General features: G+C 34.0%; 1 protein-coding gene across 1 annotated transcript in view; it reads right to left on the bottom strand.

Moving 5' to 3' along the window:
* The window catches only part of LOC118048374 (nuclear pore complex protein NUP205), a 33,459-nt gene that overhangs the window by 2,485 nt on the left and 15,323 nt on the right, over positions 1-15,651 (bottom strand). The window contains exons 27-44 of the mRNA XM_035058025.2: positions 14,677-14,769; positions 14,492-14,605; positions 14,216-14,386; positions 14,049-14,104; positions 13,891-13,963; positions 13,574-13,764; positions 13,353-13,479; positions 13,194-13,271; positions 12,563-12,727; positions 6,841-7,005; positions 6,625-6,762; positions 4,877-5,020; positions 4,268-4,390; positions 4,069-4,164; positions 3,821-3,958; positions 3,608-3,708; positions 851-970; positions 209-341 (exon numbers count right to left, since the gene is read on the bottom strand). Of these exons, the coding sequence (XP_034913916.1) occupies positions 209-341; positions 851-970; positions 3,608-3,708; positions 3,821-3,958; positions 4,069-4,164; positions 4,268-4,390; positions 4,877-5,020; positions 6,625-6,762; positions 6,841-7,005; positions 12,563-12,727; positions 13,194-13,271; positions 13,353-13,479; positions 13,574-13,764; positions 13,891-13,963; positions 14,049-14,104; positions 14,216-14,386; positions 14,492-14,605; positions 14,677-14,769 (2,226 nt within the window). The remainder of the gene's footprint in view (positions 1-208; positions 342-850; positions 971-3,607; positions 3,709-3,820; positions 3,959-4,068; positions 4,165-4,267; positions 4,391-4,876; positions 5,021-6,624; positions 6,763-6,840; positions 7,006-12,562; positions 12,728-13,193; positions 13,272-13,352; positions 13,480-13,573; positions 13,765-13,890; positions 13,964-14,048; positions 14,105-14,215; positions 14,387-14,491; positions 14,606-14,676; positions 14,770-15,651) is intronic.

Here is a 15,651-nt window from a genome sequence, read left to right as displayed (position 1 = left end):
CTTGTAGGACAGAAATTGAAGTCTGTCATGATTCATTTCCCTTCTCAAAAACCTAGCTCAACCCCTAATTGTACCAAACAATCAATCCATTAGATTTACTAATTTATCTCTAACACTTTTGATGCCGTGATTCAAAAGGTATCACTACACATATCTCAGTAATTATTTTGAATGGCTATAAGCAGTAAGCAGAAATTAAGTACAATACCTCACTCAACAGTTCAAGTCGTTCTAATGTGGGAACCAACATCCCACACATCCAAGATAGATCCTGTCTGGGGTCAGAGTGCGTGCCAAACGTAACAGCTTTTGTAACTCCACTATTATCAGATGCCATGGACCTGCCAAGAAAACAAAAGATCACAGGGCAGATAAATTTTAACAGCTATACCTCATCTACTAATGAACTCACCTTGGATCCCCAAAGCAATAGGTACTTTAGTTTATTTTTTTGGTAATTTGGATATCTTCAGTTTGGTTTTGAAAAACCGAATAAAACAAAATGACCAACAGAGATTTTAATTATTTTTTCATATTGCATTATACACAATTTTCATACACAGATGTATTGGTGGAGATGCAAAAAAACTGAAGCTTTATAATCTTCACTTATTTGGTTTTTATCTAAAACTCAGCTTGTTCAAGTCATCAATACATGAAAATTACATAAGAAAAAACCAAATTACAATTACAGATACTAAACCCATACAATGCTTGGTTGTAGTAAAACAGAGGGTGCAATATATTACAGCAACATTTAAAAACATCCAGCATCCAACAACCAGATCTAAAGCAGGGAGAAGGGCAAGAAAGGAAAGGAAAATAAAGTTAAAGAATAAAGATGACGCACCCTTCACGAAAATGAACAAGGATTATATCCAGCACGTGTTCTGCAAGTGGAAGTAACAATGTAATTAGCTGATCTCTTTCGCCAGCTACACGGGACATTTCCATCATTGCGATATACCTCCTGGAAAAATAAGAGAATCAGGCATAGAGCAAGATAATGTTCGTCAAAAGAATATGATTGATTAGTTACACTTCAACATTATGGTTTCATGAAAATTTTAAAAGAACAAAGAAAACAGCTGAGAGGTTGAGGAAGTGACAATGATCCCTTCCATGCTCAGACACCAATCCCTTGATTGCAATAAATGGAGGCTAAACCATGGTTGTCAATCTCATTTTGTACTTGAAAAAAAATGACCGGTAGTCCAGGTTCACAATCTAGCATCCAAAGAGTAATTGCTTTAAAAAGATCAACATCATGGGACGATGGCCGTGGCAAGCTGGTGGTATAATGCCAACGTAACATCATGTAATTGGGCTAAATCTACTAATTACAAACCATTGATGAATGCTTTTAAAAGAAATTGGATCTGGTTTTAAGAGACCATGATACCATGATTTGAGGGGGCACTTTTGATACTATGATTTACATTCAAGAATAGCTTTTAGGGATCAACCACCAGAAATTCTATGAACATTTTTAAAATAATTTAACCAATTTATAATTTCCTTGTTGATTTTGCACAGGGATGAATTAATACTTATGGCCTAAAGATTAGATAAGGAGGTAATGCTTCAATTTTTAGATGTTGCTAGGAAGAAAGGCATAACAAATTTCAAATATAATCTAGCATGGGTCTTATCTTTGAAGAGGAAAGATGGAGATTATAACAAGTAATGAGTTTAAGAATGAGTTTTATCAAATGTTTATTTTTAGCAAATGGATAGAGTCAAGCCATGCTTCACATTAGAAAAGAAATAGCAGCAAAGACCTTGCATAATAATCATATAACCGAGGTTAGTGTGCCACTTGGGCAAGTTGCTAATTGCCATATAATGGAGAAAGACTATTGACGAGTTATTTGTCTGAAAAAAAGTGGATAAAGCAAGAAAGGTAATCAAAAAAGGTAATTCCACACTCACAAGTCTGGATTAGCAACACTTGCTATTCAGACAGCAACAACCATATTCAAGCCCTCTAGTAGAAAACAATGAAATTCACTTGGCTGAGCCCTTATAATTTGGACATGAGAGGGAGCAAGCCATGCATGACATCATTATAGACATGAGCTGGCAATCCTTCATTCCAGAAATGATAAAGAAGGCTTCCTTTTTTATGACATGGTGGTAACCGGAAAAGGATTTGGAAGCCTATAAAAAGGGTAGGCATAGAAGAGTATGTTGACATTGGAGGATGGCAGTGGTTTTGATTTTGTGGGTGATTTGAGAATAAAGTAAGACTTTTAGAATTAGTATTTGATTATTTAGTTTTACATGATTATTTAAGATTTTAAGTAGTTTGAAGAATTATATACAAGTTTTTACATGGTAGTTATAGTAACACTTAATAAGGAGCTTAGATTTATATCCTATTAGTAACTTTCTTTTTGGTTTTTTTTTTTTCTAATACTATTGGGTTAAGGTTTTCAAACTTTCTATTTGTTTTGGTACCTATAAATAGTATCCTAGTTAGAAACTCGAGAAGGCTATGAATTTTCATCAATCAAATAAATTGATCCTTTTGGATTGTCATGTGTTGTTTTGGTCAAAATCAGGTTCTACATCAATTAGTATCTAAGAGTTTTCAAAGAGCTCTACAGTCTATATCTTCTCAACCATGTTATTATTTGCAACTTGAATTTCACCACCAAATCTAGTCCCAAGAGTTTCTTTGTTATTTCTGGTCAAAATCAATGAGACATTTTAATTTGCATTGAATAACAAATAGCACAGGAAAAAAGTTCAGAAAGAAAGCTGTTGGGGTTACTGCCAGGTGCCAGCATATCATAATGAGAAATTGCACGCTCATAGTATAACAAATTGGTTCTGCCAACTTGAAAGAAGTTGAATACTACTATCATATTTAAACACACGTCAAAATAATCTTGTCTCTACAAACATATGGCATCATTCTTCGCAGTTGGGAAAGAGATTTTTCTTAAAAAGCCATGGCCTCTGATTTAATGCAATGAGAAAGCACTGCCCAGAATCAGCAGCCAAGCACAAATTCTACAGTCTGATACCTAATGTTGCTGCTCCATGTCCAGAGTCGCTAGGTGTTACCACAGCTGCTGTTTCTTTTTTTGTCTTTCTTCTAGGAAGTTGGAAGTCAACCTGATTCCTGGCTTTCTATTATAGAGAAATTATGAGTTTAGTAGCGGTGTATAAATCAAATATCACTGCTTGAATATTTTTTCCAAGGTTGGTTGAGGAAGACTGTCCTTGATTTGCTTTGCTGGACTTCCAGATTTGGGATCGTCACTTGCTACACTTTTAATTTCAAGTCTCACAGTACCAAATGGTTGCTTAATACTAAAATGCTGAAGGGTAGGTCCATCTCTAGACTTCAGAGGTCCTACTTTGCTGACTATGTTTGATAGTGATCTTTTTTATTTATCAGTTATGTAATATATGCATGCTTGTATACATTGAATATGTAAAATAAAAGACTTAAAAGATAGTTTTGGTCAAAATACTAGTTTCACATGTTGATGTAGAAAGATGATATGATAGATAAAATGAAGATAGGCAAAAACATAAATTAAACAAATCAAACCAGGATTAAACATAATAATGAAGTGAAGAAAATCAGAAGTACCTCTTCTGTATGTCATCGGATGAAGAAACAGACTCTTGCATAGCACACATGTTGATAATTTCATCCACCTCCTGCCTTGACAGTTCATTTATATCTTGAATCTGCAAACCCAAATAAAGTTACTTTTTAACTGAACATGATAAGAAATGAACAAAAGAACGAAAAACCAACAAAAATGGGAAAATATTTTAACATATGTAATGATTATAACACCTTATTAAGTAGCAGGGATTTCTCATCAGCAGCCATTTCAAGGGAAGTTGCAACTGAACGGAGGAGAGAGTCAAGTAACATCAATGTGGGCTGCTGCAGCATAGCAGGGGAATGGTAATCTATGGAGCTGTCTGAGACCTGTCACAATCACAACTCATGTTGGCCATATGGGAAATATCTCCTTATTCACTGGGAAAAGTAATACTGTATTTCATCACAAATGACTAGCTCCACATTCATAAATATACCTGGAGTCTCAGAGACATTTTTGTGACTAAGAAATATAGGTAAGAGCCCAGACTGAAGCATAGCCGAAACGAGTTCAGTTCTACCTTGCTTTTATTCTGGTTTTTTCAAAAGAAACAATTGAAACGTTGATAAAATAAAGACATAAATATATATATATATATATCTTCAAATAGTGGTTCTAAAAGAAAACTGAGATACCTCAGAAGATTGGGCCAATTTACCAACAGTAGGAGCTCCAGAGTCACAAGAAAAAAGAGCACGCATCATACCGAAAAGCCCTTGAACAAAACCAAACTCGTCACTCTCTTCATAGGGCCATACCTGCAGGGGGGGGAAATGGAGTTGTGCATAACCAAATAAAGATTTTTCTTCTTTTTACTTTTTGAGCATACCAAATAAAAAGAAAACGAGCTGGTAAAACAAATGGAAAAAATCATCCAATATGACAATGAGGAGGTGGATTAATTATTTCTTTATCTTAATTCAATTACTAGGTTACAACATGGGATAACATCTAAACCATTCCCCTGCCTCACCCATCTCATCCAAAGTACAATCAGTATCCTAGTCACTTCAGATAATACTACATGATCGTACTAGCTAAACTAGCAGGCAACCACAAGCAAATTGTCTTGTTATAGAGCACATTTCATGACCCTTTCAAGGCACAAATAAATTTTCCCCAACCACAACATAGTTCAATGCTCAACTGCCACCGCATTGCCTAGAGATTGCAGTACCTTAGCAGCTGAAAAGATACCCATCTTGTATTAATAACTTATAATACCATTACAGCCAAGAGTTTACCTTACAAAGTATGCCAACAACAAGATTGATCTGCTCCACAGTCAATTCATCAGCTGTGGAAATATCTTCACGAAGAATTTGATCAAACAGCAACTGATGTCCTTTTACAAAATCTATAACTTCACGAACAATTTTATTCTTCACCTATTACACATAGAAAAGGAGGTAAAAGATGAAGAATGTTAAGTGAGAATTGGACCCAAACATGGAAAGAAAAAGGAAAGCTGGCCCTGACCAAGATAGCCATAAAACTGAAAGCTTGGACATGAGCCTTGATGAGCAACATTGATGACAAAATGAGAAGAAATTGCAACAATGAGTTTGTTGCAAATCCTGGTATAACACTAATTGTTCAACAGTGATAATTTCAGAGTGACAAATGAGACAAATTGCTAAAGAGCTTGGTGTTCTTTCTGTATATTTATTTATCTTATTGAAGAAGCTTAACAGTAGATTGTGATGATTGTTTAACAAATGAACGAGGAGTAACCCATCACTTTTAAGGCAGATGTACAAGCTCATGAATAATCTGTCTTAAGGTTGCTCATAGGCTTGTTTGAAGTGTTGGTAAGAGCTACATTGGTATAGACTAGACTATTCACTCTGTTTTCTCCAGAATTAAGAGTCTATTTTTGAACAAGAAGAAGAATGCACTAAATGCTCAGACTTTCACTTAACTTCAAATGCCAATATTGCCCCGGGCCTTATTATCCTTTTGTTTTTTTATTGTTCATTTAACAAGTACACATAGCAATGTGAGAGCAAAATAGACTGTTGAATCTACATTTGTTTGCTGACTTCCTTTTCTGAGAAAAAGAAAATAACGAATATGGCAGTCTCTGTTGCATAGAGGGAGTAATAAGGATTTTTCTGCATACAAAAACTACAGGGATGGTTTTAAATAACAACCCTCATTTAACGGAACTGGGAAACATAGTACTGTTACTTGGCATTATACTGCTGTTAATGGTGATTTACAACTAGAACAACTATAACGCCCTTGTATAACAATAATGGTTGTTATAGTGAAAATAACAGGCCAATAACGGCCTGCTTACTAATATGATTTTTTTATTGTTTTGTATTCCTTTGATAGTTAGTTCTAATGTACTGTTTAGATGGCATTTAACTACTAGAAATGTTATTAGTTTATATATTATGTTACTCTATTAGAAAAGCATGCATATTGAAACCATTATTTAACACCTGTGAAATCCACAATCTGCAACCACAATTTAAAATTATGGCTATAAGTTTAAAGCTATAGGCAACAGAAAAGGGACCAGTTTCATTAAAGAGACATGTTTAGTTAGACAAGTAATTTCAGAAATTATTAAACCTAAATGATCTATTATGAACTCCAAAAGATAAGGTCCCTATTTAACTGTCCAAGAATAATTCGAAAAATATAATCTAAATTGTGAAATCAATTTTACTAAATTCAATTTAATTGTAATGAGAATCTATTCCAAACAGGGTGTGAAGATGGCTTCAGTCTGGCCCAAAAAGATTGTCAATTCAAGAGTATGTAATTGAGAATTATATACTCTTGAAGGGACAATCTTCATTGAGAATTAATAAAAACTTCAAAAAGAACCACAATTTTCATTTGCAAGTATCGCTATATGTAGGAAATAAAATAAAAATTATTTAACAAAATAGGAAAAGAAAAGGTTATAATGTTTCAATCAGATGTAAGAAATGATTCAATAAGAAAGAAATAACCAAAACCAAGAAAGAAGGCTAACCTCGAATATATCAGATGTATCAACCAATGACGTCAAAGAAAACAACAATCTCAACATAGGTGTTACAATCATGCATTGTTTGTCAAAATCTACAGAAACATCTCGACGAAGCTTTCGGTCAAACCGCCTCAAACATCCCTATAATCCAGCTTAAGTTTAGCTTTGTGAAAGTAAGAGCAAAAAAATGACTTGCGAGCAGATGGATAATATTATCACCTGTAAACTGACTGCCCTGCATGATGCAAGATGCTCCAAGGCACCCATGGAAAACAAAACTTGGGCCCCAGATTTCCCATATTTGTAGCTAATCCTCAACAGTAATGCCAATTCAGCCTCAAGGGTACTTGCCCGCTGCAATGAATCCAATGAATGCCCGCCATCCTGAATTAAAAAACAATATGGCATGGTACATGAAAACACATTAATGCAATATGTGCACAAGGATACATAAAAAGGGAAAAAAGAAATCTAAACTCTGAAGCATGCTGTATTAGGTGGCACTCGTAATTCTACCCTAGACTCAAGAAAATTAAACATCCTTCCAAATTAACATAATAGATCTAGTGGGGAATATGAAAGTACTAAGCATGTTAAAGTTTATTTAGTTTGTCATTTTCTTTTCATTGATACATGTGTGTGGATGCAATTGTCTGATCAATTTGTAAAAAACATTTCTGTTACCAAGTGAAACTGTAACAAACACAACTCTTGACAGCATCTACTTCATCAAAAAGTAGACTATTTAACCAATCCAAAATGTATTTAGGAGGGACTCGCAATTGTTTTGGCCTAAGTCTAGCATTGGGTGAAGACTTGTCTACATGAACATAACAGGTGCAAGTAGTTTGGGAGAGATTAATTGTGTTGTGGGAGCCACATTCACAATTGTCTATATGATGCAGGAGATTTTTCCTTAGATCTAACCGTTGTATAGGGCTGAAATGTAATTAGAAGATTCTAAAGGTTCAGTTTCTTATAGAGTTAAGATTTTGTAATAATCAGAAATCGGAAGGCCTTCTGATAATGCCTAGAAGTGACTGTCTGAGATTAACTAAATTTTTCCAATTGGTATGGGATTCTTTTTTCTATTTGATTTAGAATTCTTTTGTTATTTTTTCAATTTTGTTTATAACGTCTTTTTTAGTATAAATAGAGTTATTTAGCTTGTATTTCAGCAGACTACTTGAAAAGAAAATATCTAATAATAAAATTTTAAATTAGAATTATTGTGTGATTCCTATTCGGCATAACTCTATGTTCTTGTACTTGTTGTCTTTCTTGGGTTGCTTCCGTCTACGTTAGTTGGTCTTAGAGTCTAAGAATCCTAGGTTATTGCTTGTTGTGTGAAGCAATCCCAGGTATTTTGTTTCATGCGTGCTGCTAAATAATCATGACTGGAAAAAATCACAAGGCAGGGCGTGTTCAACAAAAAGGGGATGAGAAGGTTCCTCGTTGGGAGAGAAATGTTCAGCAGCTAATGATAGAAAAACATGCATAAACAGATGGTAAAATTAAAAAGATGTGTTCAAGAACCAATGATAAAAGATATACAGAGATAGATTGCAAAATTAAGTCCTCAGTTGATAGAATTAAGGAGTTCAGGGAATCATATGGAGTGATCACGGATCCATGACTTGTTTTGAAAACTTGGTTCAGAAACATGAGCAAAGAAGGCGGCTTGTTGATAAGGATGAGTATCATGAAGATTTTTGGTGATTTCATTTATCATAAGATAGATGTGGATTGATATTTTCCATCAATTTATGATATTTATTTCGATGATGATTATGTTGATGATAATATCATCAATAATGACAATAATACAATTGATGATATCATTGATGGTGTCTTGGGTTGAATGCAAAGAAAGCATAGAAGGTGTTTGAGGGAAGAAAAACAATTATTTAAATTATGTTAATTTTTTTTTATTACAAGGTTAATGTAATCACTAATGGAAATATATTCAAGGGTTATGTGCTTACAACAAATACTAGTTAAACAAATTTGATGTTTGGAATTCATTACTTTAGAAACACAATGAAAGGGAAATGATTTGTCAAGTTTTATTTATTATACAAATTTTACGATGAATAGATTGAAGTTGATTTCTAAAAAATTGTTATGTACTTGAAGAGAAGAGATAAAAAGGGTTGGAGAGTCTTGATTGGAGATCTACGAGATCAAGACGAGTAATTTGAACTCAAGAACGAGTTTTTTCCAACCCATAAAGACTAATGCGCAAGATTTTTTCATAACACATAATTTTATGTTATTGGGCATAACTTTCGATATGACCATTAGATCCAGCTGAAATTTTGTTTGGGGATTATAAAGGTTTTTTTTCCTATAAAATTAAAATTTTATAACAATTAGAGATCGGAAAGGTCTTTTGATAATGCCCAAAAGTTATTGTTCAAAAGTTGTTATATTTTCCTAGTTGGTTTAGGTTTTTTTCAGCAAAATACATGAAGAGAAAATATCCATTAATAAAATTTTGAATTAAAGTTTGTGTTATCCCTATTCGGCATAACTATGTGTTCTTATGCTCGTTGTCTTTCTTATGTTGTTTCCATTTGTATCACTATCAACACATGGACTTAAGCTGTCTTGAATCATCCCTTTCTTCAGCAATAATTCTAATGTCCCCCTCAAGATGAACTCATTGTGTAATATGATAAATTCAAAAGGCTTGCCTCTAGTATCAAGTCAATCAGGTGTTGAATATCATGCATAGAAGATACAATTAAAGTATATACTTCCTTCATCTCCTTTAAAATGTTCCAATTTCTGACAAAAGATTAGTTAATAGTAAGGAATACCTTTCCTCCAGCCTTTTGGGCTTTTGGTTTGGAATTCCACTTCAAAGGCATCAAAGTAAAACTAATCTCATCATTTACAAATCTATAGATGTTTTCCTGTCCCCCATGCCATGCATTCACATTATATTGTCATGGCCTACCAAACAACAAGTTACAAGTATTCATGTCAACTACATCACATTAAACTTCATACTTATACTTGCCTATGGAAAAAGAAACTTTACATCTTTCAGTTGCTATTATCTTTGTTCCCTTTTTAATTGAACCTATAGTGCAAGGTTTAGGATATTTTTTAATATTCAAACTCAATTTAACAGCGGTCTCCCTACCAATAATATTCCCGCAGTACAAAAAAGTTTGTGTCGTGTCTCATCATCAGCTTTTGGTGTGAGCATCAATCGTCTCACCACAAAAACCTAACTATCATCATCTTCATACTCACCCTCATCATCAGGTTCACAAAACTCATGATACAATTTTGTACCTTCTTTACACTCTTCATCCTTATGATCAACCACATTTATAGGCCTCCTCTAAGATCATACATTTGGATTTATGTCCTTCCTAATTGCATCTATAACACGTTATTGGAGGTGGCATGGCACCAAGATTATCTCTTATGGTTATTCATGTTAGGAATTGATTGAGGCCTATTTTTATCATAGCCAAAGTCAGCAGTAACTGGTTTGGATTTACTATTTGTCTGTGGCAGCTTACCCTTCTCAACAAGTGTAATTCGAGGCTCTATTGTAGAAACCCTCCTTTGATAATCAAATCGTGTATTGGTTCTAACCCGCATCAACATCTCTGCCTTAAAGCCATATTTCATGCATTGGTAACACTCAGCAACATCTAAAGCCTGATTCTATCTCTAATGGCAGGTTTCGGTCTTTGCATATCTAGCAACCTGTTACCAATTAGTTTCATGCATGTTATTTTGCTTAGCTAGGCGCAAAAATTCCGTTGTATACTCATGCAAAGTTCAAGAACCTTGGGAACACTTTTCATATTGATGGAACAAAAGCTTATCATAATTAGGGGGCCAAAATCCATCTCCCAACAATTGCTTCATTCATTCCCAAGTCTCAATAGGTCTTCTACCTCTCGCCATCTAGTCTCCAATAACATATCCCACTACAATAAGACCTCTTGCTACAATTTTTACCATTCTCGATCTGAAATTCTCATATACGTATAAAATCAATCACATTCAACTAACCAATCAAGAAACTCCTAAATCACAACCAAAAGAAGAAATTTCAACCTCCACATGATAATCTTGTTCATAATTATTCCTTACCTCGATCTTCCTCACCAGATGAATACTCGTAGTCATATTGACTACAAGGATTTGCACGAACTGGTTCAATGAAAGGTTGGCCATAGGAGTCATCCCCAGTGCATGCCTCTCTTCTTCCCCGATTCATGTTTACGAACAACCATAGTGCCTTAAACCTGATTGTAAAGTCAAGATTGATGTCGTAAAACCCAATTTGCATTTGTCCCTCTAAAGCTACTATCGCTACTGAAAGGTGTTCTAGTTGATCCCAAACAGGTTACATCCCCTAATCACCGTCACAGAGATGGTTGGCACCAACTACTCCACCAAATATTGACCCGCTTTGATAACACCTAATGCAGTATATAGCGAAGATAAAACTAGTGTTCTTAAACCCCCAAGGTTAGAGACCAAACTGTAGAGAAATTTAAAAGAAAATCTCTAGCATTTTTATTTTATATGAATAATAGTCTTGATCCCAATTTATATTAGTACTAAAATCCTTTATAGGAAAGGATTCATAATTAAAACCTAATTAATAAAATTCATCTAGCATTAGGATTGCTAAATACTAGAAATAAAAGTAAAAATATAATTAAATTCAAAATTAACAAGAAAAGTAATTAAAACAGGAAATTGTAACTTCAAGCTTTATATCATGTTCCGATTCTTTGTGGATTTCTTTTCAAGCTTGGTCTTGTCAATCTGGTCCATAAATTCTAGGGATAATTGTTCTACGTCAACCTTGTATTTGGATTTCTTTTTTCTATTTAAATTAGGACTTTTAATTTAATTAGAGAATTTTATTATATCGAAATCCTTATGCTAGATGGATTTTATTGTCAATCTAGTCCATAAATTCTTGGGATAATTGTTCTACGTCAACCTTGTATTTGGATTTCTTTTTTCTATTTAAATTAGGACTTTTAATTTAATTAGAATTTTATTATATCGAAATCCTTATGCTAGATGGATTTTATTAGTTAGGTAAGTTTTAATTAAGAATCATTTACTATAAAGGATTTTAGGTCTAAAACTAATATAAATAGCATATCTTGTTTATTTTAAGAACATTCAAATTCAAACTATTATTTAGATTTTTCTAAAATATCAGAGATTTTCCTTTTATTCCTCCACGGTGTTAAGACTGTAACTTTAGGATTGATAACACTAACTTTTATCCACGTTATATGTTGCGTCAGACTCTATGCTAATGAGTTTGGTTCAAGGGAAATCTCCATATACAAATGTACATGCCTGGTTCTTGATGCAAACCCAAACAATGAACAAAGCAGCATGAATACCGATAAGAACCAATTCTCTAAATTCAAGTTTATTTGATTGATCAAATCTTCAAAACCGCTCTTAAATGTTTAACTTGGAAGCTATAAATCGCAACCAAAAAAAATATGGAGAGTCAAACCCTTTACCATTTTGCCTAAAATAACTAACACAACCCTGCACCCTCGTGGTTGCAAGCCCTAGAGTTTTACTATCAATAACCCCCCCCAATAAATGTGAAAAACATGCCAAAAATTAATGAACTAAAATTTCATATTTTGATTCACAAATTCATTAATACAAACCAAAGAGTGGGGAGAAAAAAATTGTAACAGCTGGGAGTAAGAAATTTTTCAAGTTTTCATTCCATACATAAACTAAGACACAGAAATAGCAAAATCTATATTTTCACCTGATCATCTGATTAAATCTTCATTAAAGTAAGATTTCAAAAGTGGATAAATTTACTCGTTACTGTGCTGAGAAATAAAAAAAAAATTGTAGAATGCAAAACAGTTTTAACCATGCGTCAGTACATTAGTAGTGAAAGAAAGAACACCTGGTTTGAAAAATTGCTGATGCTCGTTAGGCAAGTCCTTAAAAATCCTCTACTTTGAAGTTGGCTTAAGAAGTATCTCTCATGGTCAACACATATTAATGCAACCAGAACATACAGCGCTATTGTCTTCCCAGGTTCGCTTCCTTTAGTTGCATCACTTATTACCTAGAGATTCAACAACAAACAAAAAATATGAAAAGCAAAGCAGTCATGAAAACTTATCTTTTGATTCAGAGAAAAGCAACCAGGAAAAGAAAATAAATCATAGGCATTAATAACAGCACTGACAGCAGACAAGAATGAGAACTTGAATAATATATGTTTTTGAATCAAACTAAGTATCTTAAAATTCTTTTGTGACAAGAAGCTCGACTTGAAGTGTATATCTAAACAGAAATTGAATGATCAGCCCAATTGAGTGTGAAGCCTTTTAACTAAAACTTCAAAGACATTACACATATTTGGGCCTGAGCATGATGACCTCTTTAAACTAGAATCCATAAATTTAATCTGAATTTCAGATCCCAGTAATGTCTATCTAAAATTCACGCTGAGGATAACAGCCATGATTCCCTACATTCCAGCCAGTTTCCATACTGGTAAATATATGATGAAAAAGTAAGAGATCTACCAAATCCAAGATGGCCTGAGATTCTTTCCTCATAATTGAAAAATTGGTACGAGCTAGTTCTGCCTGATCTTTGTCAATCTGGAAAGAGGACAACGAATAAAAGAAGATAAATATTTAAACGTGGGAGAAAATTAAATCAGTGGTTTAGAATCTACACACTTTCTGGAAATCTAGATCTTCACTATCTTGCTCCTCGAGCATCAGAAATTGCATAACTGATGTTGGGATATTTGGATCAAGCATATGCTGACAATACTGAAAATAGCCAAGTAGCAATGCATATTGACTGCAACCACCAGCCAATGAAAAAAAAAAAACTCAGACTTAAACTAGAAGTTCAACAAGTGCAATAAAATCAATCAGCTTCTAGAAAAACATACCGTCTTCTCAGAGCTTCTGATGATTCATTTCTCAAAATTGCCATTATAAGCTTAAATAATATTGAGTGACAGGCACCATTTGATAGTTTCTTTGCTGTTATAACATCAAGACATGTCATATTATCTGAATTTAAACCACCAGAGCACAAGAACCTTTCATCACGCAGTTTAGCCATGCATGTTAGGGCAACCTACAAAAATTTCAAAATCAAGCAAAGTGTAGTATATATTAAGAAAGGGGGACCTCCTTAGATACCTTGTGACATCAGTTTCCCAAAAAAAATAAAAGTTGAGTTAATCAAAAAGATCAATCGTACCTGACTCAATACAAATGCCATCCTCAATGAACAGTCTTGAGAAGCAGAAGCACTTAGAGAGGCATCAAGAACCCTGCCAATGCCAGAAATATATTTACAGAGTATCCAAAAGGAAACTTGAATTAAGAGGAAAAACTAAAACAAGAGATGGTGCCCACCGATATAAAATTTCAGATCGATTTTCAAGTGAATGTATTCTTCTAGATGCAGACACCTGAGCAAACGCGTTGATCAACGCAAAATGGAAGTGTTTTAGACATAAGCAGCCAAAATCTTATTTCAAACAGCACCATCAGCGAAAGGATCTAGGGAGATAGCAATAGACCTCAACAATATGTGACCAGCCAGTTAACATATGAAGTTGGGCAGCTTGTTCCTCAAGGTTCTTATTATACTTCCACCCCCATCTCAATAACTGTTGAATTGTCTCTCTTACATCATTGAGTTCAGCTTCATTTCCAAAGTTACTTAACTGGGGATAGACTGAATTGAATTTCTGGAGCAAAAAAAAAATCAATACCAGCATCCTTCTTTGGGCAAATTTCAGCAAATTAATAAAAGAAAATCAATCCTGGACCAAAAACTTAAATTATAAAGTAACCTGCCAAAGCTTATCACGGAAAGAAGCAAGGTCAATCAAACGATCACCGCGCTCTGAATAGTAGTAGATACCGCCCCTTCCTGAAGTTCTTGGATCTCCAAGTATGTCCTCTGCCTGCAAAACATGTAAAAAGAAGTCAGCATAGAAGAAACAAAGCAAGGACCAACAAAAAGTGCAATTCTTACCATCAAGTCATACTTCATATTGGAAACAATCTGAGAAAGCTTCATGGTAGTATCAGGAGATCGAAATTGGATAACCTCGAGCAACTCCAAAACCTAAATTTCATAACAGAAGACATGTTCCCAGCAGCAACAAAATGAGAAAGCATATTTTTCCTTCAAAAAACAATCCACAAACCTTTTTAAATATAAATTGTTTTGATAATCTTTTGCAATCTATGAAATTGGATATCTATCTATGAAGCAAGAACCGAGGATTTACCACCCATCTACAGGGAAAACAAGAGCTAAAAACCAAATACTCACGTAGTACATACTAAGTAAGAAAAAAAACCACCAAAAACATTCAAGAGTTAAAGAAAACCCTCCTCGCTAACAAAAAAGCTGTGAGGAGAAAAAAATAGCTAATTGTATAAAGCTCCAAGACTGAAATTGATTAAATTTGTGACACCATGGAGCATAAACATTTCATATAAAGCAATTTGAAATAAGAAAAGAAATGTTAAAGTCAAGCAGCATCAGTAAAACAAACTGAAATGCAAGTGTAAACGCTAAGTAGCAAAGAAACCTCTAAAAAGATATATCCACAAAGCATCTGAGAATAATAAAGCTGGCATGAAAAATACATAACTTTAAACATATTTAATACAGCAGTAAGGCAATGTCTCACTGACAATTACATTGAGCCAGAAATCAAGGAAATAGAAAATGATGTGAGTGAATCCTTTCAATGGTTAAAACATTCAGTCAATAAAGTTCAAAGAGAAACACAAAAAAATAAAATAAAGCATGCTTCTAGATATTTAGAGTACAGACAAACAAAAGGCAGTAGCAGTGGTCATATTGTTAGAGGTGGGGCAAAGCAAAGGAAGAAGATGTATTCAGTTCTTTGTTGTAATTCCATTGGCAAAGTGGCGAGGTCGAGTGTGGTCAAATATTAGTCATGGTAATAAAAGGCATTCAGAGTTTCATGCAAAA

Source organism: Populus alba, chromosome 6 (genome assembly GCF_005239225.2).
Source record: "Populus alba chromosome 6, ASM523922v2, whole genome shotgun sequence".
Classification (NCBI taxonomy): domain Eukaryota; kingdom Viridiplantae; phylum Streptophyta; class Magnoliopsida; order Malpighiales; family Salicaceae; genus Populus; species Populus alba.
Note: the sequence above shows the minus strand (reverse complement) of the source record. Positions and strands in the feature narration are given on the sequence as shown.